General features: G+C 36.8%; 1 protein-coding gene across 3 annotated transcripts in view; it reads left to right on the top strand.

The window, feature by feature from the left end:
* Nucleotides 1-593: 593 nt before the first annotated feature.
* LOC121415947 (phosphatidate phosphatase LPIN3-like) overlaps nucleotides 594-27,414 on the top strand; it is a 40,751-nt gene continuing 13,930 nt past the window's right edge. The window contains exons 1-9 of one of the 3 annotated variants that reach the window (XM_041609367.1): nucleotides 594-708; nucleotides 16,022-16,265; nucleotides 18,871-18,963; nucleotides 19,628-20,409; nucleotides 21,051-21,183; nucleotides 22,860-22,919; nucleotides 24,257-24,474; nucleotides 25,145-25,351; nucleotides 26,343-26,413. In XM_041609367.1, the coding sequence (XP_041465301.1) occupies nucleotides 16,086-16,265; nucleotides 18,871-18,963; nucleotides 19,628-20,409; nucleotides 21,051-21,183; nucleotides 22,860-22,919; nucleotides 24,257-24,474; nucleotides 25,145-25,351; nucleotides 26,343-26,413 (1,744 nt within the window). In that variant the 5' untranslated portion in view covers nucleotides 594-708; nucleotides 16,022-16,085. Of the gene's footprint in view, nucleotides 709-9,830; nucleotides 10,399-16,021; nucleotides 16,266-18,870; nucleotides 18,964-19,627; nucleotides 20,410-21,050; nucleotides 21,184-22,859; nucleotides 22,920-24,256; nucleotides 24,475-25,144; nucleotides 25,352-26,342; nucleotides 26,414-27,414 lie in introns of those variants that run through there. The other 2 variants (XM_041609359.1, XM_041609374.1) reach the window with 2 other exon arrangements.

Raw genomic sequence — 27,414 nt, 5'->3', positions numbered from 1 at the left:
GGGCTGAATATAGTGAGTGCTAAAATGGGTCAACGTCAATTCCAACAAGACGGGAATTTAAATTATGAATAAAAATAATTAAAAAGACATATTAGCACTGAAATCTTAACATCGCCTAGTTTCTTTTGGCAGGGTCGGGTCTAGTGGTGTTAGTTACGGGAGTGATCAAAGTCTGTTCAGAGTCAACATTAACATCAGTTAACAACATAGGCCTAAAAATTATTTCAGGCATATAGCCAAAACCAGTGGCGGATCCAAGGGGGGGGGGGGCATATCATCCGGCCCACGCCCCCCCCCCCCATCTCAGAGCCATAAAAATAGTCTGTAGAAATGTCGTACTTTAAAATTTTTGGTTATATAAATCACCGCTATTCTGGATTGGGGTCTTTTTGTTAGCTTGTATTTTTTTAAAACAAAAATGCTAGGAAAATTAATATGATCCGCCCCCTCATATCCGATTATGGCTCTGTTACCTTTTTTTCGCGCGTGTACATCGACGTAGCTGGCGCTGCGTAAGACGCCGCCCGCGCGCCGCGCGCGGCCAGCGCCGGCCAGCGCGCGCCAGAGGCCACAGTACAATTACCCCAAAACACGGACAACGATTTTCAAGCTGCCATTCGTTCTTTTCGACGATTTACATTAACCTTTGATTAGCTGTCATCACATCTCAAGTATCAAAAGATTGTTCAGATTGCCGATATTTTCTAGGTGAGTGTTCCAATAGAAAATCGGATTATGATTTGTTTTTCCTGTTTTGGAGGCCGAGGGAGCTCTCGCGATTCCGATCAAATCAAGAGTCAAACTCTCCGCCGTCGCTCACGGCCTCAGGCGTACCGGTACCCGAGTGTAGCCCGTGCGATTCTCTAGCATGGGTAGCCAGGCCAGGAGGCTGGTTCTGCTTCTAGTTCTAGAGAGTAAAAATCATTTACTAACGTAAGCTTACTCTCAACGAAGCCAGGGGCAGTATTCTGAACATTGTCTTTTCTCTATATTTTATCTTATCTCAGAGATATGACAAAGTCGGTATTCTGGTGGATGTCTTAACTAGTTTTGTCACAAAAATTGTCATAAATTTTGTCTCTTCTCTTTAGCGCGCAGCAAAAATACGCGGCTTTAAATGCGCGTAATCCTTTTATACAAGCAAAAGATATGACAAAAGTTATGACAGGGGGGTAGCAGTCATAAATTTTGTCATATCTTTTAGTACCAAATATCCCGATACCCTGCCGACTGAATGTCAAGCAAATAATTATATAATTTAGATTAGCTTGTGGTATTAGTTTCACTCATCTTCCATGACAATTTTCAATATTATTTTTTTCATGCTACAATTAGTTAGACCCTACATATTTATTCCTCCTCCTTTTCTCTGTTTTCCTTACTTTTCTACTTCTCCTTTAAAATTCTTCACATCTCCCTGTCTCTCTTTGTAATTAAGCGCATCAATATACGCGTAGTTGCGCGATGCCAGCAACTGTTTTGGGGATACGCCCTACCTGCCACGGGGCTTTCCTATTGGCTAGAAGGGCTCCAACTGGGAACTAACAATGATTTTGATTGGTTTGTTTCCGAAAAGATGGGTGGGAACTTTGAGAGATATGACAGGGAAAAGACAATGTTCAGAATACCGATTTGTGACAATCATAGCGGTGTCACATCTCGGAGAGAAATGACAAAATTTATGACAAAAGTTATGACAAAGTTAGAGAATACCACCCCAGGTCTTCCTTCCTATTGAGCTTTGCCTTTGTACAGGCCAATATGGCGCCAGAAAGGACCCCCCACAAAGAGAAAGAGGGGTCTAAAAAATTGAACCCCATCAATTTATCATTTTTGATTTTGGTCTGAGGTGAGGCCTGGCTGAGGGGACTCTATTTGAAGCCAAAACTAAAAAAAAAATAATAATTTTTGGCACACTAGATCCTAGTCCTACTATTAGCCTGGAGGCGTCTGGGGAGTAAAAAACATTTACTTCGTAGTTCGTGGGCTTACTCCCCAATGATCATGATGATGCCTGGTAGTGGTAGTGGATCCCATTATCTCTGTGTATACTGTAGGGATGAGATTCCCTTGGTCGCGGTCTAAGTATGGCTAGATCTAAATCAACAATTGTCCGTTACGTTTGGAGCCCAAATTAACGTAAATGGGCCCAAACCATATTAACCCCCTGTTAATAATGAATTTTCCTTATATTTATTAAATAAATAGTAGGGGCCTACTAAATATTAAAAAACAGAGCACGAGCGTTAACTTACCCAGTCTGTTTACGTCGCCATTTTAGAATCTTTTGTTATCGATACCAAGATACCACACGCGTGTAGAGCTGCAGTCTAAGATTTTAAAAATACTTCCATCGGATAATTTGTTTCGGTCAAAAAATATCATTTAGCATGCTAAATGATATTTTTTGACCGAGAGCTGCAGTCTAAGATTTTAAAAATGCTCCCCAGACGCCTCCAGGCTAATTCCTATAGGAGCTGTGTCAGTGACATACCATACCACACTATTTCTTTCCTCTGTCTACTTCTGCCATATGCTTTAATAACCACACTTATCTCTATCTTACCTTGGACTGCTCTTTTTTTTGTGCATCTTTTATTGTAAATTAAGCATACCCAGTAATTTAACTTAATTAAGTTTGTATGCATTATTATTGTTGTTTGATATTTTCAATATACATGTAACAGGACTGTGTTGAAAAACTGTATTTTATCTGAACATGTTATCCTGTATAAAGATGTTTTAATAAATAAAAAAAGTACTATACACTGTAGATACTGTATTATGGAGAGTTCTAATCAGTAGCATTCTCATATTGTAAAAATAGCTCATCAGTGATTTTTTTTTTGTCTCAATTTCTCTCATACTAGAAAACACATGTTTGGTTGTATACAATACCGTACCATTTTCAAGTGACCATTTTGACCGAAATATTTCACATGCGAAGAGGGGTCTGATTGGAAGCTGATATTGTAAAAAAAGAAAAACCATTTCCGGATTATTTTTTTTTGTATGTATTAGTGTATTTATGGTGAAAGTTTGGAGAATTTCATGAGAATGTTGTGTCTGATATGATTGAATTCATGGAAAGTGTTGGTAATACGATTCACTACCATAGAATCTAACTTTTTAAGTCTGCATAATGTCTAGACTAGGTCCCTGACCATGTAGATCTATCTAGACAGGAATAACAGATAGCATTTTGATGATTGTTGGTACTTGGACCTAATTTTAGGTTGTTTAAACTCAATATTTGATTGAAGATTTGCATGATGGTACAGATATTGTGGCAGAAGTTTACATTCATCAGGTGGTTAATATTCCTGAAATGGACTGTTGTATGGTGGAGAGAAAGAGATGAAAATTGAAAGGCAAGAAGATGAGAGTGGTAATTTTTTCCTTAAATAAACTAGGTCTACATGTACATCAGATGTAACTGATTAATCAATAACTTGAAGGAGAAGAGTAAATGAGTTAAATAAAAAGTCCTTGTAGCGATGAGTATATGAGTAGTGGGAAGTAGATGCGATCTTGCTTCTCATGTAACATAAATTGTATCTTAAAAGAAAACATACACATAAAAAAAAATAAATTTGAAAATTTGATCAAAATTAGATTTACTGTAGGCTTACACTTTAAGACAACAAATAAGTAATGAGTTCACATAAAAGTTACACTTAATTTTCACAAAACAGCATCCTATCGTTATGCAAATTTTGGAAACAATGTTACCAACTCTATTCCTTTTGAAATATGAAATGCTTTTATTTTGTTGCATTATAATCAGAAACAAGTTTGGATTCATGACAATGTGTGTGTTTGCTGCTGTTACAACCTATTGTGATTCAATTGCATGTAAGGTACATGTACATGTAGTATTGTCAAATCTGCAAAAATTAAATCAATAGTTTGTGACAACCTCGACTCGCACATTTCACTCATGTTGTGCGTGCATGTAAATTGTATTTTGAATACCCCCGGTTAGCAAATTTTTTTTTTAATTTCATACCTTTCTTTACACTACTATTACTAGATTTTGCTGAAATTTTCAGTAATACATGTATGCATGTTTGATTCATCCAGTCTGGCACATTGCATATTCATAACTGTTTATAAAAAATAGCTCAAGATTTTTTTCTTATTTTACCTTACATTTCTGTGAAATTTTATTCCTTTTTTTAGTAAAAATTGACTTTGTTGGGATGTGAATCCCTGAACCAATTTGTTGAACCACAATAGAGTAGGTTGCAACAATGGCATTTCAAAATTTCAGTAACTTTGTTTAAAATAGATTATTAGATTACACATTGTCATTGAAATGTGCCCTCAACTGGCAGTATATGTACAAAACTAAATAAATACCCATTAAGGACAGAGCTAGAGAAGTGAGTAGCAGATGAAATGAAAATAGAAGGGAAATGAAAGTAAACTGTAAGAGAAAAAAAGGAGTGCAAAAAAAATTAGAAAGAGAAGGGTAGAGAGAGAAATCAAAGCACAAAGTAGGCACAGTGAGGAGAGAAATCTGGGAGAAGATAGAAATAGAATGAAGGAGACAGAGAAACTGAGCTGAAAAACAAAAACATTTTGAAAGTACACAATTACATGTTAAAAAGCAGTTGCATAATCTGAAAGAGTACAAAAAACAACTTGTTTTGTGATGCATAACAGGAAGAGACAGAGGCAAGAGTGGACAGGTGATCAGGTACATGTACATGTACACTTGCATTGAAATTTGAATTGAATTTTATAGATTATTGCAATCATTGAAATTATAAATAATAAGGAGAAAATTAAAATGTTTCAATATTTTGTATGATTGAATGTAAAAGAAGAGTGAGTGGGTAATTTCATTTGCTCCCTCATTCGCATACCAACCAAGGCTAGGATGTCCATTCATGTTTGTGAAATAAGCAGAAATTCAAACGGTCTGTAATATCTCCCTTATTTCATATTCCATTTTTATTAATGTTTTGCATGTTTCTGCTGTAATCATCATGACTTGACGTTTGAATACTCAAAGCACCACCTCTTCCACTATCAAACACTTTATTTTGAGCAAAATTGTCTAAAGTCACCTGACATCAAACCATCAAATACCTTATGTTTCCAATAACAAGCACCACTTGTTCCTCCCGGTTTGTCCATTCATTCACTCAGTCATTCCCAATTCTATCTGACCATGATCATACAGCATAAACACCATACACACACACACCCCTTTCCCAGTGTAGGAAAATGTGTTCTTCACGTGTGATTCCTCTGTGTGTACATGTGATCATAGTAAGCTGGTGATAAAAGGAGGTCAAAGTGTGGGCTGCGACCAAATGCTGGCCTCTGATTGGTCAATCAATATGGGCCCACTCTAATCTCTGGAGCTGGAGACACACCTCCATAACAAACACATCAAAGGCATGGAGTATCTTTTGTGTCAAGCTTTTTACAATAGCATTGTCATTCTATTCACTACAGGAATCTAATGAAGCATGCTAATCACCCTGTGAAAATTCACCAGCAGATCTACAGCCAGTCTGTCAACTCAATACTGAAAATATTCTTCATATCTACATGTACATGTATGAGGAAGTGACAGTTTTTTTTACAAATAAAAGAATAAAATATTTCTTCAAAGAAAAAAAGGGGGAAAAAGCAAAAGCTTTGAAATCTCATTGTTACTGTACATGTAATTCTCATTACTCCAATTTTGACTTTGAATCTACAATGTATTTCATTCAGAATGAATATTTAGGCCAGATGCAATTTCTTGTATTTAAAAAAATATTTTGGGGGTAAAGGACAGACTGATATAAAGGGGTGTAATACAAAAACAAAAACAAAAACTTGTTATCATTATTCAAGGGCTCTAAAATGTATTCAATATTATGACCATAAGTTCCTGAGCAAATTAGTCAGAAATAAAGAGAAATTGTATTTCAAAGTTTTATGGGCAATTAATAGCATTTAGGGATTTGCATTCAATGAAAAAATGAATAAAATTGCAAACTACATGTATAAGCCTTCATGGAAACACAAATCTATAGTAAAAAATATAAGAGTTACTGTTTGCTGAATTCACAGTGTAGGATGTACATTTCATTCAAAAATACAGAGCTGATATCAATAATACCATACTAATTGCTATGCATTACAAACACCAGAAAAATAATTTATTTCATTTCAATAAACAATTATTTTTTTCATTCATAAGAAATGGGGGGGGGGGGGGGCGGCGGCGGCTAGGGAACAGGTTGTGCCCATGGGAAATGTTCTAGTTATATGATATTTGTTGCTGTGCTATAGTCCTTTATTACATGTATGACTTTAAAATAAGATCATACCATGTACATCCTGGAAAAGAAGATGTTGTATGCATACAAAATGGTAACATTTGACTCATTGGATTATTACATAATATTACATACAATGAAAACTTGCAGTGTATTGGTTTGAGTAGTCTGTAATCTTGAGACCATTATTCATCAATTGAAGAATTTTCAGGTTATTTTAATGCAGGTTTGTGTACATTGAGGCCCAGGCCCTCGAGTCTTTGACAGTGTTATTTGTCTGTAATTACAAGAATAAATGTTAAAACATTGAAAGTTATAATCGAAAGCTATTCTGAAAGATTGCCATTGTCACCATCCCAAATCATGGACCTACCTACCAAACCAAGAACAATCACAAAGTGAAGGATATTGATCTGTGTACATGTTGAAGGGCTGTGTGATCTAGTCTAGACCTGGTCTTGCTAAAGGAGGTTATGTCAGTCTTTTGTTAATAGCTTTGTATTGATGGGATGATTTCCCTTTGTTTGTGTGTAGGGGCCATTTCCCTCCAGGGTCAGGCTGATCACCCAGTTTCATAATCCCATTTCCCGCGTTGAGATAATTATTGATTTTTTGAGGGAGAGAGAAGATCTTTGAAGTTATCTAATATTTGGACGTCACTCTTAAGCCAAGGGCTCTGCACACCATTAGGGTTGATAGGTACTGTATTTACTTTGAGTTTGAAAATGAGATGGGAAATATAAAGTTTCCGACAAAGGCATACAATTAATTTTTGTGTTTTAAGACATTTTGTAGATAATGCCCTAATAAGGATGTGATGAATGCAAAGAATGTTCCCCAGGTAAGGAAATTGTGCACTTTTCATGCGGGATTGAAATGAATCCAATGACTGGGGTAATAATATGCTGTATTACCCTTTGAGCCGTTTTGGGTAAAGCGCCATATAAAAGTTGGCTATTAGTATTATTTCTAAAGTGTGTGGACTATTTCTGAGTTGGATAGGGCTTATTTATTCATTTAAAAATTGGAGCACATTAAAAAAAAGAAGTTCACTGTGTTACCCCGAGACACTAAATATGTATGAAAAAATCACTTTCAATGATAAAAGAAAATCACAAGATAAAAGACAATCAAGCATTAGGCCTAAATACATGCAGCTATTGTTCCTGTTTGCATTTGGAGGACATTGTTTTCGTTTCCAAATACATGATTAAATACAGATGCTGAGCATGTACATTAATTATCTGATCATAACTTCGTGTGTAGAGATTGTACACATTTTTTTTTTATCTGGTCCATCCTAGTAGTGTTCAATGTATTTGAGATCTGTGAAATCAAATTTCCAGACAGTAGGCCTACTGGTGAACATGTCCATCATTGCCATGCCTTGAATGCAATAGGCATCTTGGCAGTATACCGTAAGTAACGGTGTATTAACCGCACCTTTTTCTCGGCGGGATAGAAGCAAAAGTCGGGGGTGCGGTTTATACACGGTGACGGGTCTGAGCCAGCCCGCCGTAACCCCTCCCGTACATGTACGATGTCTGCCAGTTCACAACACATCGAGTGGCCGGGCGTAGCCGCCCAGGCAATGTCGTTTAGAGGGGTATGAGCCGCGGGTAATGGGAAGCGAATTACGATCTTAATTAAATGTTGTCCATAACAAACGCACCCACCTTCATGACACTAATTTTGACTTTATTCTCGATTCAAAGTAGCGAAGTTCCCTGGCTAATTTGAAAGAAACGCGAAGCACACTCGGTAATATTTTGTGAGCGAGAGTTGAATGAGCTTAGAGATTGCGTTGTAATGTGGTTATAGTGCGACTTAAGCTGGCGCTATTCAAAGTCCCATTTCGCGCCAGCTTGTTTTTTTTCCTTCCTGTTTGCTTTTCAGAAGATACCATGTAAACCATGCACGAGAGAGACAGCACGAAGCCTTAAAAAACAACTGGAAAAAATGTCAATTTCTTTGTTTCTTGAACCTTCCTATAATCCCGTATCCAAAATTCATGCTAAGACATCAAATTTCTGAAAGTGATTGTGAGGTTACGATGCAAGAAATGTGAATGTTTGTTCCTCCTACGCTGGGAAAGACAGATCATAATTTGATAAGATGCACTGGCATGACTGGTACTGTATCGTAGTTTGCAATGTACGGTAATGGCAGTGCTGTGTGTGTGTAAACTGTGACTGTGAGGTGAGTGAGTGTGTAAATTGCCAATATTGTCGGGACCGTTCTTTCTTTCTAACATTTGTAGATGAATTGATCAAGAACAGCAGATTCCGCGTACCGGTAATCTCTTTGGATACTTTGAATTTTAAAAACTTAGATTTTGTTTCTTTGTACTTCAAATATGCATGTAAATGTGAGAAGAATTTTTTTTTTTTTGTCCAAAGTTGGGGGTGCGGTTAATACACGGGTGCGGTTAATACACCGTTACTTACCGTAGTCGACCCTATAATTCCATTATTTTAACATTTTGTGCTTCAGGCAAGGAGGTCCTAATCGTCAAATTACTAAAAATTGAAATATTGTATAATTCAAACAATAAAAAACAAAAGAAATAAGTGAGTGACATCATCAACTCTCTCATTTGGATGTAACTGGCTCATTCATATATCTATTTTTTTTTAAATAAGCAAAACTTTGAAATGTCATAACTGTCTTATCCTGTCTCATCCGATTTTGATAAAATTTTCAGCATTGTGCTTGTCTGATTTTTCTCTCTTGATTCAAATCAACATTTTTCTGAGGTGGACTTGACCTTTAATAATAGACTTCACTTAATATAGGCATTTAATCGCATGGAAAGCTGGTTAACATCAAAACATTGTCACATGACAACTTTGACACAGTATTACCATGGATATATATTAATTATCCATTATACAAATGATGATAGTTGATGATAGATGACTGATGCTCGTCAATGAGTTTTTTCCAAAATGTCTATTTGTATTTATACGTGAATTAGGTGTCTGCAGTTTCTGCCAGGATACAGTCAATATTTGAGGTGGTTACACACTGGTACAGGCCTGAATGTTTAACTGGACACATGTAATTTCCTTATCAGTTTTATTGCTTTCTGTTCTCAAATACCTGATATCATGCATTTACCCTTTCTTGAACTTCAGATAAGGCATGCAAGATTAGATTATAATAATTTATTTACCTTTTATGAATATGATCATGGTCATTCTTCCCAATTAACCCTGATCAGAAAATTTGTACTATATCAGGGCTTGGTGCATTTTGATTGCTGTTATTATTATCATTCACAAGAATACAAAAACAACAACAACACAAGAAAGCAGATATGCATCAATTGACTAAATCCTTTCTGTAAACCCCTGTTCATCAAATGAACCAGTCCATCTCATCACATGATATTGGCATGGTGTGTTGATGCGGAGAGGGGCCTAGTCTCATAGATAAACCCAAATTGAAAAGTAGTTTTGTACATGTATAACATTGGCTTGCTGTACTTCTTTTTTGGGGCAACATGTATAATTAAGTATCACAAGAAAACATCTTTCTAAATGATGTACCTGGTGTGTTATTTTGACAATTGATAAATTCTAACAATTTGATGCAGCATTGGTTTGTTTGAAAAAGAGAAGGCTTTGACAGAGACTAGGTACGTGTGTAAGATCAGCTGATGTGGTTGTGTGATGCCATATTCATGCATATTGAACTTGTTGGGCTTTATATACTGTGTAATGAGCAGGAACAAGTTCACAATACAACTTGTTTCGTACTACCTGTACTCGGATAACCAACGCTATCTATTCTTGCAGAACTTTTTCCTTTGATAAATTTGCTGTAAATATTGAAGTAGAATCTGCCTGTATGTGATTTGTAGATAATATTCTTTGATTCTGCCTCTTGGTCTTCTTAAGTTCTTGGTAGAAAGCTAGATCTTATTCTAGATGAGTTTGGAATTGAAGCTGGGCTGTTTTGTGCTCTTGCAGTTGCGAATTGATGTTGAAATACATCTACTACTAGATCTGCTTGGATTTGTGAGAAATACATAGCATACCTCTACAGCTTACAAGGAGATTCAGTGTAAATTCAGATCTATAGCTCTCGGCCTCGATCTATATTTTTGTCGGTAAGTCAACTCGAGCACTTGTTCACTGCAACCATCCTGCCTGTGGGGAATCTACAGGTAGGACTATGGTATTCCAATGCTGTACATAGCACACACTCTAAAAAAATCATTAAAATATCACTTTTGTGACCAAAATTACTAATCTCCATACAGTTGCAATTTTTTTTTTCATTAGTAACTTGGGAATAATTTTTGTATTCACCAGAGCACTCAAAAACTTGAATTTTGGGCATATTTTTGTGTACGCCCTCTATTGGTGGAAAGTAATATGGCAAAGAAAATTTTCATTTTTCAATCTCTATTTTTAATAAAGAAAAAATAATTTAAAGAATCAAATCTATTAAGAGCCAAGTTATGTGATGAATAGCTGTATTGGAAACTAACACAGTGTAAAAAAATCAAGCATTTGTCCTGGATAGAAAAAGAGAAAATAAGTCAAAATTACCACCCTTTATTTTGCCACACATGGAGATGTATCTGAGAATGAGGTTATATCATAACCTTGTTCATTGAATGAGTGAACTCGAGGTACTACGTTACGTCAATGCATCCAAACCTTTAACATAAGGCCAACTGTGGCTTTTGTTTCATCCTCAAACAGTTCAAGAATACTGTCCCGGTATTCTCTGATTGTGCTGATCAGGAAATTTACCCTGATCTAGATCTACTATGATCAGAAAATACCAGGTATTTTTGACAGTGTGAAACAAATCAGAGATTTGAAGATCTACACAAATATATATATTTTTTTGGACAAAAACCCAAAATACAATTTTTAAAATCATGTTACAATCATATGTACTCTTATTATTGTTGTATAGACCTGAATGTTGACTACGGTAATGTCAGAAAATATTAAATGAAAAATTAGTGAACTTAACGGAAGTGGTGGAAGCATGCCTTTTCCCCAAATACATGTAGGGCCTACCGTATTTGACGCAATTTGCCAAATATCAGATATATGCTGTGTGCTATGATCGATTTTGGTAATTGAAATTACACTCTAAACAGGCCAAATATTATTTTTTTGATGTCTTATTATAATACCCCAAAGTTTGCCCAAACCAGACCTTCATTTTTGAGGAGCGCGATCGCGCTGGCGCTCCTACCGCGCTCCCCCCCAAAAAATAAGGAGAGCAAAAAATCATGCTCCTAAAAAAAGAAAAAAAAAATTTGCTAAAATTTCACATTTACATTTTTAAATCCATGAAATGGCCATCTATTTTCCATGATTCCTTTAAATTATTTTGATTTAGTTGAAAACTATCAGAAAAATGAAGAATATTCACCTCTTTCCCGACTCTGATTTGAATTTGAACTCAGTAAATATTGTAGTCCCATACATGTATGTAGATTTTCATGGCAACACCATTGAAGTCTACATGTGGGACTACCAAAATTTGTTTTGGAGTCCCAAACTATTGAGGGTCATAGACCCCTGTTACATCTGAAAGTGTCCTACCCGAGACCCGACCGAGTCCACTTGCAACCTTGACTGGATTATTGGTGGATTAGCTTCGCGAACGGACCGAGTCCGAAATGTGGTCTGTTTACATCACAGTGTTCATTCCCTCCCCTATCACCCTATCTGTACTGTTTCGAGCGGCATCCGATTGCTGACACCTTTAAAAGGCGCTCTCGATCTATCTCCGAATAATTCGCGCGCGCTAATTGAAGTTACCCGAGATTCTGAAAGAATGCTGATGATCCCAGCAGTCGTGGAAGATATGATCGACTTGAAAAGGATACGTTTGAAATGCTTCTTTTCACTCAAATCAAAGACTTTATCAATCACAATTCACATGTCGCATGCCGCAAAAACATTCGAAGAACGACGGGGCTGGGGAGGGGATAGCACGCACTATATGACGTAATTTGAAAGCTGGCGAACGGACCGAGATAGGTTCGAAAGCTTGTGTGCGTTTACATCTACCAATCGGTGGACCGGGGCCGGCCCGATACCTACCCGAGACTACCTCTGGATGTGGTCTCGGGTAGGTTCGCTAAAAGGTGGCCCGAGGTAGGTTTGGGATGTTTACATCTGATTTCTTTCCGACCCGAGGTAGGCCCCGGGCCGGCCCGAGGTAGGGAATCTCTCAGATGTAACAGGGGTCATAGTCATACTCATAAAGGAGTTCGGGAAACACAAGTTGGATTTTACCCGTGGAATTTTTTTTTCTATCAGCAATCTTGGTCTACGTCAAATATGTCCCATGGCAAGCATTTTTTAGGAGCAGGAAAACTGTACAATTGTCAAATCACTATTTTGTACTGAAATATGCTTTTCAATTCTTATTGTTGTTAATTGGGGTTTTAAGCATTAATTCAGCAGAAATATTTATGCTTTATACTTTTAAATCTATAGCATTTTGTTGTCTCGCCCACCAGAGGTGAAGGCGAGACTTGGGGATCCAAATGTCGTCCGTCCGTCACAAATCTAATGACACATAACTCCACAACCGTAAGGTGCTTTTCAACCAAACTTGGATGGTAGATGGACTTGGGGGACCTGCATGTTATGCTGCAGTTGGAGGTCACATGGTAAGGTCAAAGGTCATTTTCAGGTGAACGTTAAAGTTTACATGCAAGACTCTCTTTAATATGACACCTAACTCCGCAACCGTAGGTCACTTTTCACCCAAACTTGGATGGTAGATGGACTTGGGGGACCTGCATGTTATGCTGCAGTCGGAGGTCACACGATAAGGTCAAAGGTCATTTTCAGGTCAACCTTACCTAACTCCGCAACCGTAGGTGCTTTTCAACCAAACTTGGATGGTAGATGGACTTGGGGGACCTGCATGTTATGCTGCAGTCGGAGGTCACACGATAAGGTCAAAGGTCATTTTCAGGTCAACATTAAAGTTAAAGGCTCTTAAGGCAAGTGTTATTCCATCCCAGTCATATTACAATGAAGTTTTGATAAAATTCTGTTGCATGCCCTCGCGAATCACGATATTTCTGGTAATTTTTATACGTGGGCGAGACAAAAAATTGCTTTTGCCTTGTTTGGTGTTTTTTGGTTTCTTCATACCGGTACACATAGTAAAAACATAACATTTTATCAGAGGACACTACAGGTACATGTATGGCATGATTGAATAACCTCCCACTTTGAATGAAAGTATCATCTGGACAGCCTGGCTAGGGCACATTGAGCAGTACCAAGTATCCTCCAATAGGCTACCTACATGTACATGTAGAAGGGGTCATGACTGTGACCTAATTGTGAGTCCTCTACTTCTGGACAAAAAGAATAAGATAAAGTGCATGCAACCGAAAGAATGATGAAGGAAATTAAAATTACAAAAATGATAATGTAAATAAATAAGTGAATACCTGCAGTTAATTCACATTTTGATTTGCAAAAGGAATCTAGGTTATTAAAAAAAATTGCGTTTTGTTTGATTCCTTTTTGAAAAAGTTGGTTTTATTTTTTAAGCGCAAAAATGTAAAATTGTGTGAACAGTAGGACAACAGAATCTTACGCCTCTATGAAAATGTCTGGGTCCAGTCCAGTCCTGTGACACAAAGGTTAGCAATTAATCTTACGCTTGATTTTCACAATTGATTGTGAAAGGTACGATAATACATCAGTGGCGGACTGTACCAGACTGGAAGAAGAAGATTGTACATAGTAGTCAATTGAATCAATCATAGAAATATTTTTCTACAATCATTGCTAATATTTGTGTTACGGGCCCCTGGTCACATGACTCATGAAATAATACATGGAAATAGGTGTACATGTACATGAAAGTTTGTGTAGAATCCATCAGATTACAATTGAATTTGTACATGTACATGTAGTCCTAGATTATGTCATTACTTCCATCCTTGACATGTACAGCTCTTTGCGCCATTGAATGTAGATCAACTGTAATGTATGTTACCTGAAATCAATAATTAGTGTCCGTGGCATTATTGACAAGTGGCATTCCATAGTAGTGTCATCTCCTTTGGAACGGTTGACATACATAATGCATGGAGTTGGAACCCATCCAGCAGTTTAGAAAAAAAATGTCAAGCGGGTTGGGCATGTGATGTAGATAATAACACAGGGAATTCAAATACGTGGGTGGGTTTGTGTACATGGGAAGGATATTGGACCGATGCCAAAGAGATAGGAAGATAGTGGTGAAGAGAGAGAGAAAGAGAGGGAGGGAGATAGAAAAAGCATTTAAAAAACGCAAAGTGGTGCACTGAAGCAAACCGGAGGCTTGAGTTGCTCAGCACATCACTTCATTACCCTAATGTAATTGTACATATAATAGAAGAGCAAGTTCATGTGGTTTGTTGTCGTATTGCGTAGTATTCAGTGCTCTGGTGCCTGACTTTTATTCATTCATTTTAATAGTATCCAGAAGGATCCATAAGTGTAGAGTGTTGGGTAAGCTTTAAGAGTATTTTGCCTTTAATTTGACAGATTGTCTTCGCTTCACTTGAGCATGTTTTTTCATATTGTTTGTTACTATGAGGCAAATGTGAGCAAAGAAAAAAAAAAGTAGAAAATGCTCATGTGCAGGAAAGTTCTGCTTATTATTTCTATGGAGTGGTACTTGTTTGAAAATACTGTATGAAGTATAAATGTAAAGGATCATGAAAGTCAGTATAGTAGCCAGTGTCTCATTTCAAGGTAGATGTATACGTATAGATCAAATACTTTTGATATCTCATAATGATAATTCTATTCTGTGCCTTATCTACATTACAAAGGCCTACATGTAAGCCATTTGATTTTCTGGTAATTTCAAGTAGTGATAATTGCTAGAAATAGAAAAAAATCATTCAAAATTTAATTTTCTCCTTAGTATTCTTTGACTTTGTTGGTCTTGTTCTTCCCTCCCTCTCTGCCTATTCACAATTCCTGCTGTATTCATCAGTCACCAGAGGACTGGTCTGTTCAGGATGTATCATTTGAATAATTTTGTGACAAATATTTCTTGTTGCCTTAGGAAACTTGGAATTCAAGCCATTCTATCCCGGCCTGACAACTAGACCTATGTTGATATTGACATTGATTTTGTAAAAATTATTTGCTGGATTGTTAATGTGATGAAACGTTATAGAAATCCGTTAAGAGAATCAAGATACACACTATACAGTACATGTATTAAAGTCTTCAAGATAATAATTTTCTGTGATTCATTGTCACATGCGTGGCCACATGATCACTGTATATCGGTACAGATGTGTGTACAGATGTGATTGATTGCAACACAGGATGGTACATGTACATGCTGTTGTATAATGTACACTGTAAACCTGTAACCAAAACAACTCCCATGCATTTCCTTCCTTCATATCCTACATGTAAGCAGCTGATCTTTCATTAGTTGGTGTATCCATTGTGCAAACTTCTTGTAGATGTTAGTTGCCATATTATAAGGAGGGGATTCCCCACAGAAACTTGTATGAGGAGAGATTTACAACAAAGTCACAAGGTTATTCAAAGAATCTAATTACCACTGTCGGAATCGATTAGCATCAATTAACGTTCAACGCTAAACAGTTCAGGAATATTTACATTGCTGACTTCTCTCTAATATGCTTCAGGAATCATTTAAAAAAAAAGTTCTTTCAATTCTGATCAATTCTGTATTCCATTTCCCTATTTTACCAGATTATAACGTGCCATTGACATCTAGTAGGATGAGAGGACTGTAGCCAGCTGTAAATTGACCAGCATGAATTACGTGGGTCGCCTGATATCAGGGGTGAAAACCTTCTACAGCGAGATTAACCCTGCTACGCTGACTGGTGCCATCGATGTCATCGTGGTGAAGCAACCCGATGGTTCTCTTGTCTGTTCTCCATTCCACGTCCGCTTCGGCAAGATGGGCGTCCTTCGGAGCAGAGAGAAAATTGTAAGTATTTTCAACTAATGAGCACAGAATGTGCAGTATATGATGACTTTAGGTTTAAAGTCAGAAATTAAATTGACTTAACTTATTGTTATTTATGTTGTATATAAGTAACATGGCTTTAAAAATTAAGAAGTAACAGGGGCAAGGCCATTTTGTGGCCATTAAAAATGGTATCAATATTAAAGGACAAGTCCACCCCAATAAAAAAGTTGATTTGATTAAAAAGAGAAATCCCAACAAACATAACACTGAAAATGTCATCAAAATCGGATGTAAGATTAGAAAGAACTTTATGACATTTTAAAGTTTCGCTTGATTTCACAAAATAGTTATATGCATATCCTGTTCAGTATGTAAATGAGGAGCCTGATGATGTCATCCACTCATCATTTCTTTTGTATTTTCATATGAAATTCGAAATATTCTAATTTTCTCATTGTCAATTGAAGCAATGATTTATTCCTCCCTGAACATGTGGAATTAGCATTGCAGTCAAGTTGGCCATTTTTGTCAAATCTGTAAAAAAATGAAAAAAAAAAAATAGTGAGAGACATCATTGACTGTCTTGTTTGCATGTCACTGAGTTGTGCATATTAAACTGTTTAGTGAAAAATAAGCGAAACTTTAAAATGTCAGAACTTTCTTGTTTTCATCCAATTTTGATCAAATTTTTAGTGTTATGCTAATTTGATTTTTCTCTATATTTATTCAAATCAACATTTTTCTGGGGTGGACTTGACCTTAAAGTACTTTCCAATGGGACACATGTACCGGACGGCCACAGGGCACAAGTCCACTGGCTAAAAGGGCATGCTAGTGTAGTCTTACACTAGAGTCTGCAAAAATTGGAAGGGCATCAATTCCATATGTGATGGTTTTGAAGGCCATTATCGTGGATGAGGGAACTGATTTTGGAAGTTGGAGTGTGAAAAACTGGTAATTTTGGCATTGAGGTTGGAGTATGAAAAACTGGTACTTTTTTGCATTGAAAAATAATCAGGAATTCATGATACCATACTTCCCCCCAAGTTACTACATTTGGTAGGATTCTGATGTGATGATTCAGTCCATGCATGTGTGTTTAATCTGCTGTGTTCAACTATTGTGATTTCTGTTTTGTTGATAGTTGCTAGATCTACTTTACAGAAACAAATTAATAGGTTATCTTTAACAAGTAAATGCATGAAATCTTGTACATCGGCTATTTTTTCTAATTTATTTTTGTTCTAAAATCAGATAGCAGATTAGCAAAATCCACACCAATATAGTAACGTCAGCATCTCCTTATCTCAACATTTGCCCCAATAATTTATCAACAAAATCCACAAACATAGATAGAAGGATGTTTTGTGTTTCAAGGACACCATATGTATTTTGTGTACAAGAAACCAAACTGGCAACGTGACTGTCAATTGCAGTAAAGTTAATGAGACCATAGTACAAGTACAGGGAGTCAGGAAATGATTTAAATCATAAATTTTTATTGTGGCAGCCATTTGGATTGATAAAGAAAATATTTGAAATTTAATAGATTTATGTACATGTACACTCCAATGTAAAAGGTTTCTAAAGTTCATTTTGTGTGGCAAATTTTAGTGCTGCAGTCATAATAGTGCAAAGCACATTGTGATGAAATACTATTAAAGAAATTATTTCAAAATTTGTATATTCTATCTGTAGTGTAACATGATTATGTATATAATCTTTTAAGCATTTCATTATACCGGTACGTGTAGTGTGCCCTACATCATACTATTATTAGATAACCAAAAAATTAGTAGCTTACATAGTCTCAGGAAATCTGATGAATATTGCATATACATGTTTTGTTATTGTCTGCAATTTGTAATGTAAATTTAACTTTTTAGAAACATTTTGCTCTCTGGAAATTGAAAGTTTGTGGTTATCATGAGGAGATAGAGTTTCTAAATGTAATTATAAACACATACTAAATTCAAACGTTATCTGGTAATTACATGAGAGTGAAATCAATTAGGAGAGATAGGATGTGGCATCTCCTTCTAATGGGGATGAAGTCAGGAAGTAAGTAACACGATACAAGGATTTAATAGATCATTTTAATATCCACACACATGCTGTTCAGCACTTCAATAGTTCATGAATTGGTACATGTGTTAAAGTGTAATGTGTATGCAGAAAAGTAATCTGTATGCAGTCCTTGTACACTGTACACTGTATACATGTATATTGTCAGTGGTACTACTGTATACGGTACATACTGTAGAGGATGACATTCCAAACTAATATGAATGACCCGCTAGCAACTACTTTGTGCCAGAGGTGAAAATCAATTTGATATTATGCCCTTGTGACTCTTGCAGGAAGGGTAATCTTTATTCCGTCATTACATATGAATTTATACACAATATAAACCTTCCACTTTAATGCCACAAGGTCAGTTTACTGCAAATGTTGCCATTCATTAGAAGATTAAAACCCAGTACAAATATAGATTGCATGATATGCTGAAAAAAATTGTAAAAACCCTTAAAATGATTAGCAATTTTCTGCAGAATTATTCTATGGCAGCCCTGTGTCATTCTTCAATCAATCTCTTTTCTTTATTTTGTTACTCAACTTACAGGTTGATATTCAAATCAATGGGGAGCCTGTGGATCTTTACATGAAGCTCGGAGAAAGTGGTGAAGCTTTCTTTGTGGAAGAAATGGAGGAAGAGGTATGTCTACAATATGTTTTCCTTGAATAAGTTGTAGTAAATGGTGAAAATGGAGGCAAAAGAAGTACCGGTAAAAGGTTTTATAATAGTTACCGATGTGTTTTGTACTAAAATGGACAGCTTGATATTAGATGAAGTGGTCATTGCAGAATTTTCTTGAATTTATGAAACCGATGAAGTCATCATCATTGATGTAGCCTTGCTGAAGCGATTGAGGTGAAGAAGAGCAAGGATATCAGGCTTTACAGTTTAGGTCACCTAAACCACATACCAATTGGTAATTTCTAAACTAGTTTTGTTTTGTCATATGACAAGACGTAGTCACCCCGCAGACAGAGGAAATGGCATAGATATTTGCAGTGCTGCAGAGTATTGAACAACTTTAATCTTTTCATAAAAGTTACAAAATGGGTGTTATTTCCTTGTTGCCAATGACTATCCATCTTCTGATAAAGTCTGATAATGAAGCGAAAGCACTTGAGATTAAGTGAGGTTGAAACATTTGGTTTCCTGTTTTCACTATTAAAATCCTTTGAAATAATCCTTTTTCAAAGGTCAATAAGGATGATATAGTGTTCTGATATTTCTTTCTTTGAATAATGGAAATTTATTTATATGGAAAATTATTTTAATGAATATTGTTCTTGTATTGTTTATCCTGCAGGATACTGTCCCTGAACACCTTGCAACCTCCCCTATCCCCACCTCAGAGAACCTCTTTGAAGAGGGTATGAAAGAGCTTCACATCCAGAGACCATCCCGCCACTCCCGCTCCGAGACAGAGAGCAGTCGTGAATCAGAGCCGACCATTAAGACCATGAGCTCAGCCAGTCTGCGGGGAAGCAGTTCCCAGCCTCTTGGTAAAGAGGTGGACATGCACTCAGTGGGAGAAAAACTTGCTGATATCAGCCTCGAAGCGTCAGGGTCGGGTATAAAAGCAAAAGAGAAGAAGCTGACAAAGACAAAGAACTCCTTGAAGACCCTTCAGGATGTGGAAGCAGGTTCGAGCCAGGAGGAGGATGTGTCGTCCAAAGTTGAACAAAGACTCGGTGCTGGGTCAAGCCCTCACACGACGGAGAGCATTGCAATAGAAACTGAAACCAAAGCGAACAACTCAAGGAGCAGGATCCGTGCAAAAAGGCGGCGGAGGAAAAGCGGGAAGGGCGGCAAGAGCGAGAAGACTCCGCCGCAAAACAGTAACGTCAGGAGAGTGGCTACAATGTCAGAATCCAGCACGTCATCTTCGCAGCATTCCGATGAAGAGTTGGAAGGCATCTTTCCCATCGATGATGTCGAGGGTGATGAAAATGACGACCATCAGGTAGATCGTCCCGTCAGCTTGGTGGCTGATGAATTTGTATCTCGTGAGGATTGGAACAATCTCACTACCCCAACTCAAAGACCTTTCCATGTCTTCTCTGACGGAGACTACACACCAATCGTCAGGTTTGTGTTTTTAATAGTATCATTTTGAATTCACTTCCTTTGAGAAAGAAAGGTAATACAAAGCAATTCTATGCAAGTACATGATGGCAAATTATACCTGTGTAAATTTTCAGATCACGATGACGAGCTGAAATTCCCTTCATGTTTGGCGTTTTTGGTATTTCTATTTTTTCTCCTGTAACTGCCTGTCTTTCAATATCGTTAGATCTCTTTGTGTAATGCGTTATGAAGCCTGTTTGATTTTCCAATCCTTGCTGTCCACAATAACCAAAAGTTCCTGGATGTAGCTAATGTTGTGTACTGGTGTGACCCAGTAACTTCTACTAGCTTGAAGGTAAAAATAGTATACAACGAGAGGGATAACACAAGTAGCAGGTTTTACAATGTTCCTCCTTGAAATGTATTTAAGTGGAGATTAAGAATGGTTGCGATAGTGGATGCAACTAGACTAGCTGTAACTACAGTACAAGCATACAGGAAGTTGTTTGGTCATATAAATCACTGAACAAAGAAAGTAGATATTCTTCTTCATTTCACAAAAGTAAATGGCAAATTTACGCCATGCACTTCATGCAATAACTTTTGGTTATTGCCGATAGCAAGAATTTACATTTTTTTTTACTGTTCCCTGTGTCACACAGCCCCCAGGCCACCCGTCCATCCACACCAAAGAGCGACACAGAAGCCGATCATCTACGGCAGTCAAACCTCAGGCAAGCCAACAAGGCAGCCGGAGTGGACAAGTTTGAGTGGAACTGGGGAGAACTGCCAGAGGTAAATAAACACCCTCGCTAGCCCCCACCCTCACATTCTCTGTCTCCTCACCCATCTTTGATCTAAATTCTAATTGCTCTACTTTAAATAACATGAATAAATGGGAAAAGTCGGCACTTCATCAGGGAAGCATTCCAAGAAGCAATTAGTAAATTTTCAGTTTCACTGACTATTTTTCCTTGAGCCAATCGTATGCAAGGATTTCAGTAGTTTGTAACAAATAGTCAGTGAAAGTTACTATTTGTTTTATGATATGTTTTTTAGAATTAGCGTTGTTGATGGGAAATTATGGTAATAGGTTATGAACATGGGGAAAGTGATGTATGGGTAACATTTTTTTTAATTCCCTGTGAAATGCCCCCTTGCCCTAATCTTCCCCTGGGCCCGTAACACAAAGGTTAGCTATTAATCGTACACTTGATTTTCAAGATTGATTGTACATTGTAGTCAATGGAATTGATCGTAGAAAAATGTACGATCATTGCTAAGTTTTGTGTTACAGGCTCTTGGATACTCTTTGACAATGCTCAAATAGGGCAGTGTGTTCTGATGAATTGGACAAATCTAAACTAAAGGCATAAAGGCATTGTGTAATTTCTGCCTTTTTTAAAATCATATTTGTGGATGTGACTGTTAAAAAAAGAGATATGTTTAATAGGAGTGGAGTTGGAAATTCATACAATAATCGCTCTCAACATTTGTTAAAAATCCTCATTTCATGCTTCTAATACCCATCTGGCTTCAATACATTTTGCACTATGGCAGTGACTTAATGATAGAATTGTGAGCAGTCAGGGGACTGCTTGTTACATGAAAGCTTTTAGCACTGACAAGTTGTCACTGTCTGACAGTTACCATAGCAACAGTCATACACCTGCTCTTTAGCCAATCAAAACCAAGGAAAGTATTTAGATCTGACGACTTGTCAGGTAACAAAAGTTGATGAAACCCTTTTTAAAACTAAGTTTTTCCCCTGTATGACAGACACAATTTCTATTAAATAGTTATTTGGTTAATTTATTTATTTTGATGAACTTAATGTGGAAAGAGAAAAATAAAACACAGATGAAGAAAAAAAACATATATACTGGATGATACAAATGCATTTCAATCTTAATCTAGAATGCCTTGGGAGCATTTCATGGAAAAAAAATAGTCCCAGTGACTTTCACTGACAATTGTTATTTTATAAGCTACCGAAATATCTGTAGCTCATTTGTTGAGAACTCATTACTTGGTGAAAATCACAAATCATGTAAAAAAAAAAATCATTTTCGGGAGGCTTTGTTTTACAACCTACTGCCTGAATCTTCAACATACGATAAGCTTTAACATTGCAGTGAACAGGAATTTTTCGGGGACTCTCTTTTTATTTTCTTGGGCTATTGAGCGTTTCTGGGGAAACCTCACCAAAGCCTTTAGTGTAATTTTTCCCTGCAACATGATTCCTAGAACATATCCTTCAACTAATTTCCAATTCAATTGAGGCAGAGTATAATTCCTTAATATTGTAAAGTATTAGGTACATGTATGTTCTATGGATACAGGGGAGTGGAAGGTTGATTTGCACAAATGCCTAACAGTCACCACCATTTATGCATGGCATTCTTTCTCTCATACTGCATAACCATCATATATACTCATTTTAACCTGATCATGTGTGTAATATCCTATAGCGAACGGTCTCTCAGCCCACCGTTCGTATTCAGATATCTGCGGTCGAATCCATCTCTAAGGTACATCATTCATTCAGCCTTGGTGGTTTGCTTGCTTGCTACGTTCCTGCTTGCTGCTTGTGGAGTTTATCTTGCTTTGTGTTTATTAATTTACATTGATGGAAATTTTGTTTTGAAGAAAATCTTTTTAAACTTCATGTATCTGATTATATGAAGTTTAATTTGTCATAAAGATACATGTACTTATTATAAAATGAGAGGAGATAGAGAAGGGAAGGAATAAAAGAAAGAAACAAGAAAGGAATGAAGGTAGAAGGAGTAAACAAAGAAGAATTAAAGAATTATAAAAAAAAACAATTGAAGGAAGGAAAAGGAGATGGAGAAAGAAATAAGAAGATGAGGAAATACATCCTAACATAATTAATATTTTTTTATGGCCCATTAGACTGCGGGACATGTTTTTCTCATTGTGAGTTATATTTTTATTGCTTTCTGAAATCAAGACCTTTGTTTCGGTCTCAAGTCAGACTGCATTTCATTTCCTTTCTTTTTCCCTTTTTCATTGTTATCATTTTTTTTAAATTTTCTTTTGCCAGCAATGGTTGTTTGCATGAACGTTATGTGATTATTATCTTTACTTTGAAATGTTTGTTATTTCAGTTAGACTTGTTGACATGATGCTTGCTGTATTGAATTTTCTTTCTATGAAACTGTTCTTTTATTAAATAATCTGGTTTTGATTAAAGTCTTTGACATTGAGTTACCCATTCCATGTCCATCTGTATGCTACAACCCTATAAATGTGCATTGTATATAGAAAGCAAGTGTTGCACAGTCATGCATATTGCATAATTCCCCCATATTCAGTTGCAAAAGGTACTTTCGTAGTTTAGGTGTTGCCTTGTTTCTTTTATTCAACTAGTCGTAGTTTATGTTGTTTATTTTCAATATCAGAAAAATATGAATTGTCTTGATAAAATCTAATTGTTTTTCAAAGGTTTGATTCGTTGGTCAATGAATGTCAGAGTATTCCACAATTGTTCATTGTTCTTTTCTTTTTGACAACAAAAAGATTATTCATTGCCTGTCTGACTATTAAGCAGTAGCCTTGCATGTTTTATTACCGGTAATTGTATTTGTAGAGGATCACATTGAAGTATAAACAAGGATATTATATAGTGTGCCATTGAATAGGCAAATATGTATTGGGCGCCTTTGTAAATGCCATTAGTATTTTTGATTTTATGAATCATGATTATATACACACAAAGACTTGGGGGACTAACATTGAAAATGCCAGGCTAGTGATATCAATATACTTTTGGGTGATGCCTTCTACGTCAGTTTGTTCATTTCTGTAATACGATACCTTCTACCTCTTAACCCTGTCTGTATAGCAACCATCAGATAACAAGAGTAGGACCGACACCCAGCCCTCCACCACCCCCTCCTCTCCCTCCACCTCTCAATGCAAGGGGGAGGAGAAGAAAGCCTCCATATGGAGCAAGATCTTCAGCAGCAAGAACGAGGATCCACGAGAGGGCGGGATGTATCTCCAGGATCTGGCCTCGGAAGAGGTCGACCCAGAGGTCTATGCACTCTACTTTCCAGAAAGGTAATCATAATAGGCATTTGTATAGCGCCATCTATCTAGAAATAATCTATTCTGAGGCGCATTGTTGTTATTATTACCCTGACTTTAGCTCGAGCTGCCTTTCAACGCTCGTGCATTCAAGCAATTAATCCTGCCGGGTACCCATTCACCTCACCTGGGTTGAGTGCAGCACAGTGTGGATAAATAAAGGTACACCATTAATGCCACCCAAGGATTTTTTCAGAACGCATCAATTAACTAGGGAAGCATTTCAAGAAAGGACTCATCGCATTTTTTTTCAGTCATTGTAAAAGTCAGATACCTGGGCTTCTCAGCCAATCAAAAATCAGAGAATGGTTTCAGAACTGACTACTTGCTGATGAAACACTTTCCAGATACATGTAAGGTGTAGTGCTAAAGATTCAGCCTTGAAGTATAAAGTAGTCGTCTCAAAAAGTTAACAATATACCGGAATAGGTGACTCTGCCCTAGTCTAATCTCTTGTGACCAGAGGTAAATAACAACTCAGAAGATGATATCAACAAACGTTTTGCATATTGTGGATAAAAAGCTTTGAGTCAGGCGATAATTTGACCTATGGAAGGTCAACTTATGCAGGGTCTACCGTACCTGCAGTTGTGCCTTTCTGTAAAGCATCAACCCTAATGACCTTTGAATCTCTGACTTTCAGCTCCCAGGTCCCAGGAAACCGCATCAGGGCCATCCAGGAAGTCAAAGACGAGGACAAGTCGTCCGACCTTGGCAACTCACTACCTCAGTCGCCGAACACCGTCGGGGTTAGCGACTCAGAATCACACCACAGTACCACAGATTCTCATCACAGTGCATCGGACCTTCACCATGGCATGGAGTCCAGCCAAGGTTGCCCCGATACAATGTAAGTTCAACATTTATATCTTCTTGACTTAAATCATTAATGTAAAAAATTGGTAAAATCAGGTTTTTCAAATAAAAAATGACACCCTAAGTATTTTACCAGATTTTGACTTGGGAGCATTTCATGAAATCCTGATTAAACAGTTACCATATTAACAGTGCATCCTAAAATCAAATTTAAGGAAAATTGGCAGATATGACAATTTGCTGGATTTTATTATGTTAATGAAAAGATCTTCAGGAGTTTGGTCAAAGATGCATTGATTGATACGATGTTAGTTCTACATTTCTAATATATTTTGATAAAAATGAATTTGTTCAAATCTAGACTCTGGTTTAACCTAAATGGTCTAAAGCTGTGGCTTAAATATGGAAAGCCATCAGTGACACAAATATCTATGTTCAATGTATTAGCTCTTTTGAAATCGAATTCCATCAAAACTGTATGGAAATGACCAATAGAATAGCATTCTTCATCATTAAATGCATGAGCAAAAGAAATGGTAAACATGAGAAATATACAATATTAACAAAATTTGACAATTTTAACTTCCCAATAGTTTTGCACAAAATAAAACCATGGTCTAAGTAAACCTGGACTCCGTAACACAAAGGTTTGCGATTAATCGCAAATATGCAAGAAGCGCACTTATTGGTCCCTGGTCAGTATTTCAAACCTAATGCGCGTGTAACATTGATATTGATTGGTCAGTTCATTTAGCGATTGATCGCTAATCTTCGTGTTACGGAGCCCTGGACCTCAGAATACGGGCCTGTAATGTTTGATGATTATGAATTCAAGATTTTCAAATGAAAAAGTCCCCAGCAGGTTATTTTCCAGTTTTTGATTTGATAATATATTTTATATATTTTTATGCTGTTTTCCCCCTTCAAACTTGGTGATGTTGACATAAATTGTTTTATCAACTGATACTTGATGCAAAATCGTATGTATCAGTCTGTGGTTAATTTGTGTGTTTTATAATTTACAGGGAGTACCTTCGAGGGATGGAACTCTCGCTTTGTGGAGGACTCAAAGAAGATGAAGATACCATAGAATTGGGTAAGTGCTGTCAGATAGTGGTAAGACAATGGCCCGAATTCACAAAGGTGGACTCTGCAAAATCCACGGATTTTAGAATCCGTGGATTTTTGAGTCCATGGATTCTGGAAAATCCACGGATTCTGCAGTTTGTGATTCACAAACAGTGGACTCAAAAATCCACGGATTCTACCAGACCCACGGTTGAGTCCATGGATTCAACCGTGGACTCAACCGAATCCACGGATTCAACCGTGGATTTTCAATCAAATTTAGGGACTTCCCTTTTTGAGACTGCACTGCGCATGCTCAGTGTCATTAAAACAAACATCTGCAGCATGTACACAATATACAAAAAAATATTATTCTAAAATAAATGTTTGCTGGTACCCCCCCCTCCCCAAGAATTATGTTTGCTGGCATTGATTGTTGTATATCTTTACACACACAAAAAAAAATAAGCACATCATCAGCTAGCTGCACCTGATCAACCATGGCCCTGAAGTGGCAAAAAGCAGAAATCCATTATTTAATCGAGTTAATCTCAGATAGACAGGATAAGATATGTAACTGAGAAACTAATCACAATCCTTTTTACAGCAACCAATTCCACATCACTAAAGCACCACTGGATCCATCTTTAAGAACAAGGTAATCACTGATTGCCAATTCACTTTGAATCACGCCATGATCATGATGCAATCAGGAAACTAATCATGAATAACGTTTTCAGACATTCCAATCCTTTATACTTAAACATCATCACCTAATCTAAAATATCACAGCATTATATTTGATTTTGACACACACAAAAAACATCATCACCATGATCACTCTTATGAATGGGAATAACATCTGGAATAATTCAAAGCAAAATCAATTCAATTTGATAACAGACAACAATTTAATATATTATTTTGTCACATTTTCCACACATGAATAACCACACTTTACATGATTATTTAACTATGATTACATAGATTATGACTGTTAAAATTAATTTTTCTGCAAGTCAAGTGATA

The sequence above is a fragment of the Lytechinus variegatus genome, chromosome 1 (assembly GCF_018143015.1).
Source record: "Lytechinus variegatus isolate NC3 chromosome 1, Lvar_3.0, whole genome shotgun sequence".
NCBI lineage: Eukaryota > Metazoa > Echinodermata > Echinoidea > Temnopleuroida > Toxopneustidae > Lytechinus > Lytechinus variegatus.
The sequence above is the reverse complement of the archived record's forward strand: the minus strand, read 5'-3'. Positions and strand labels throughout refer to the sequence as shown.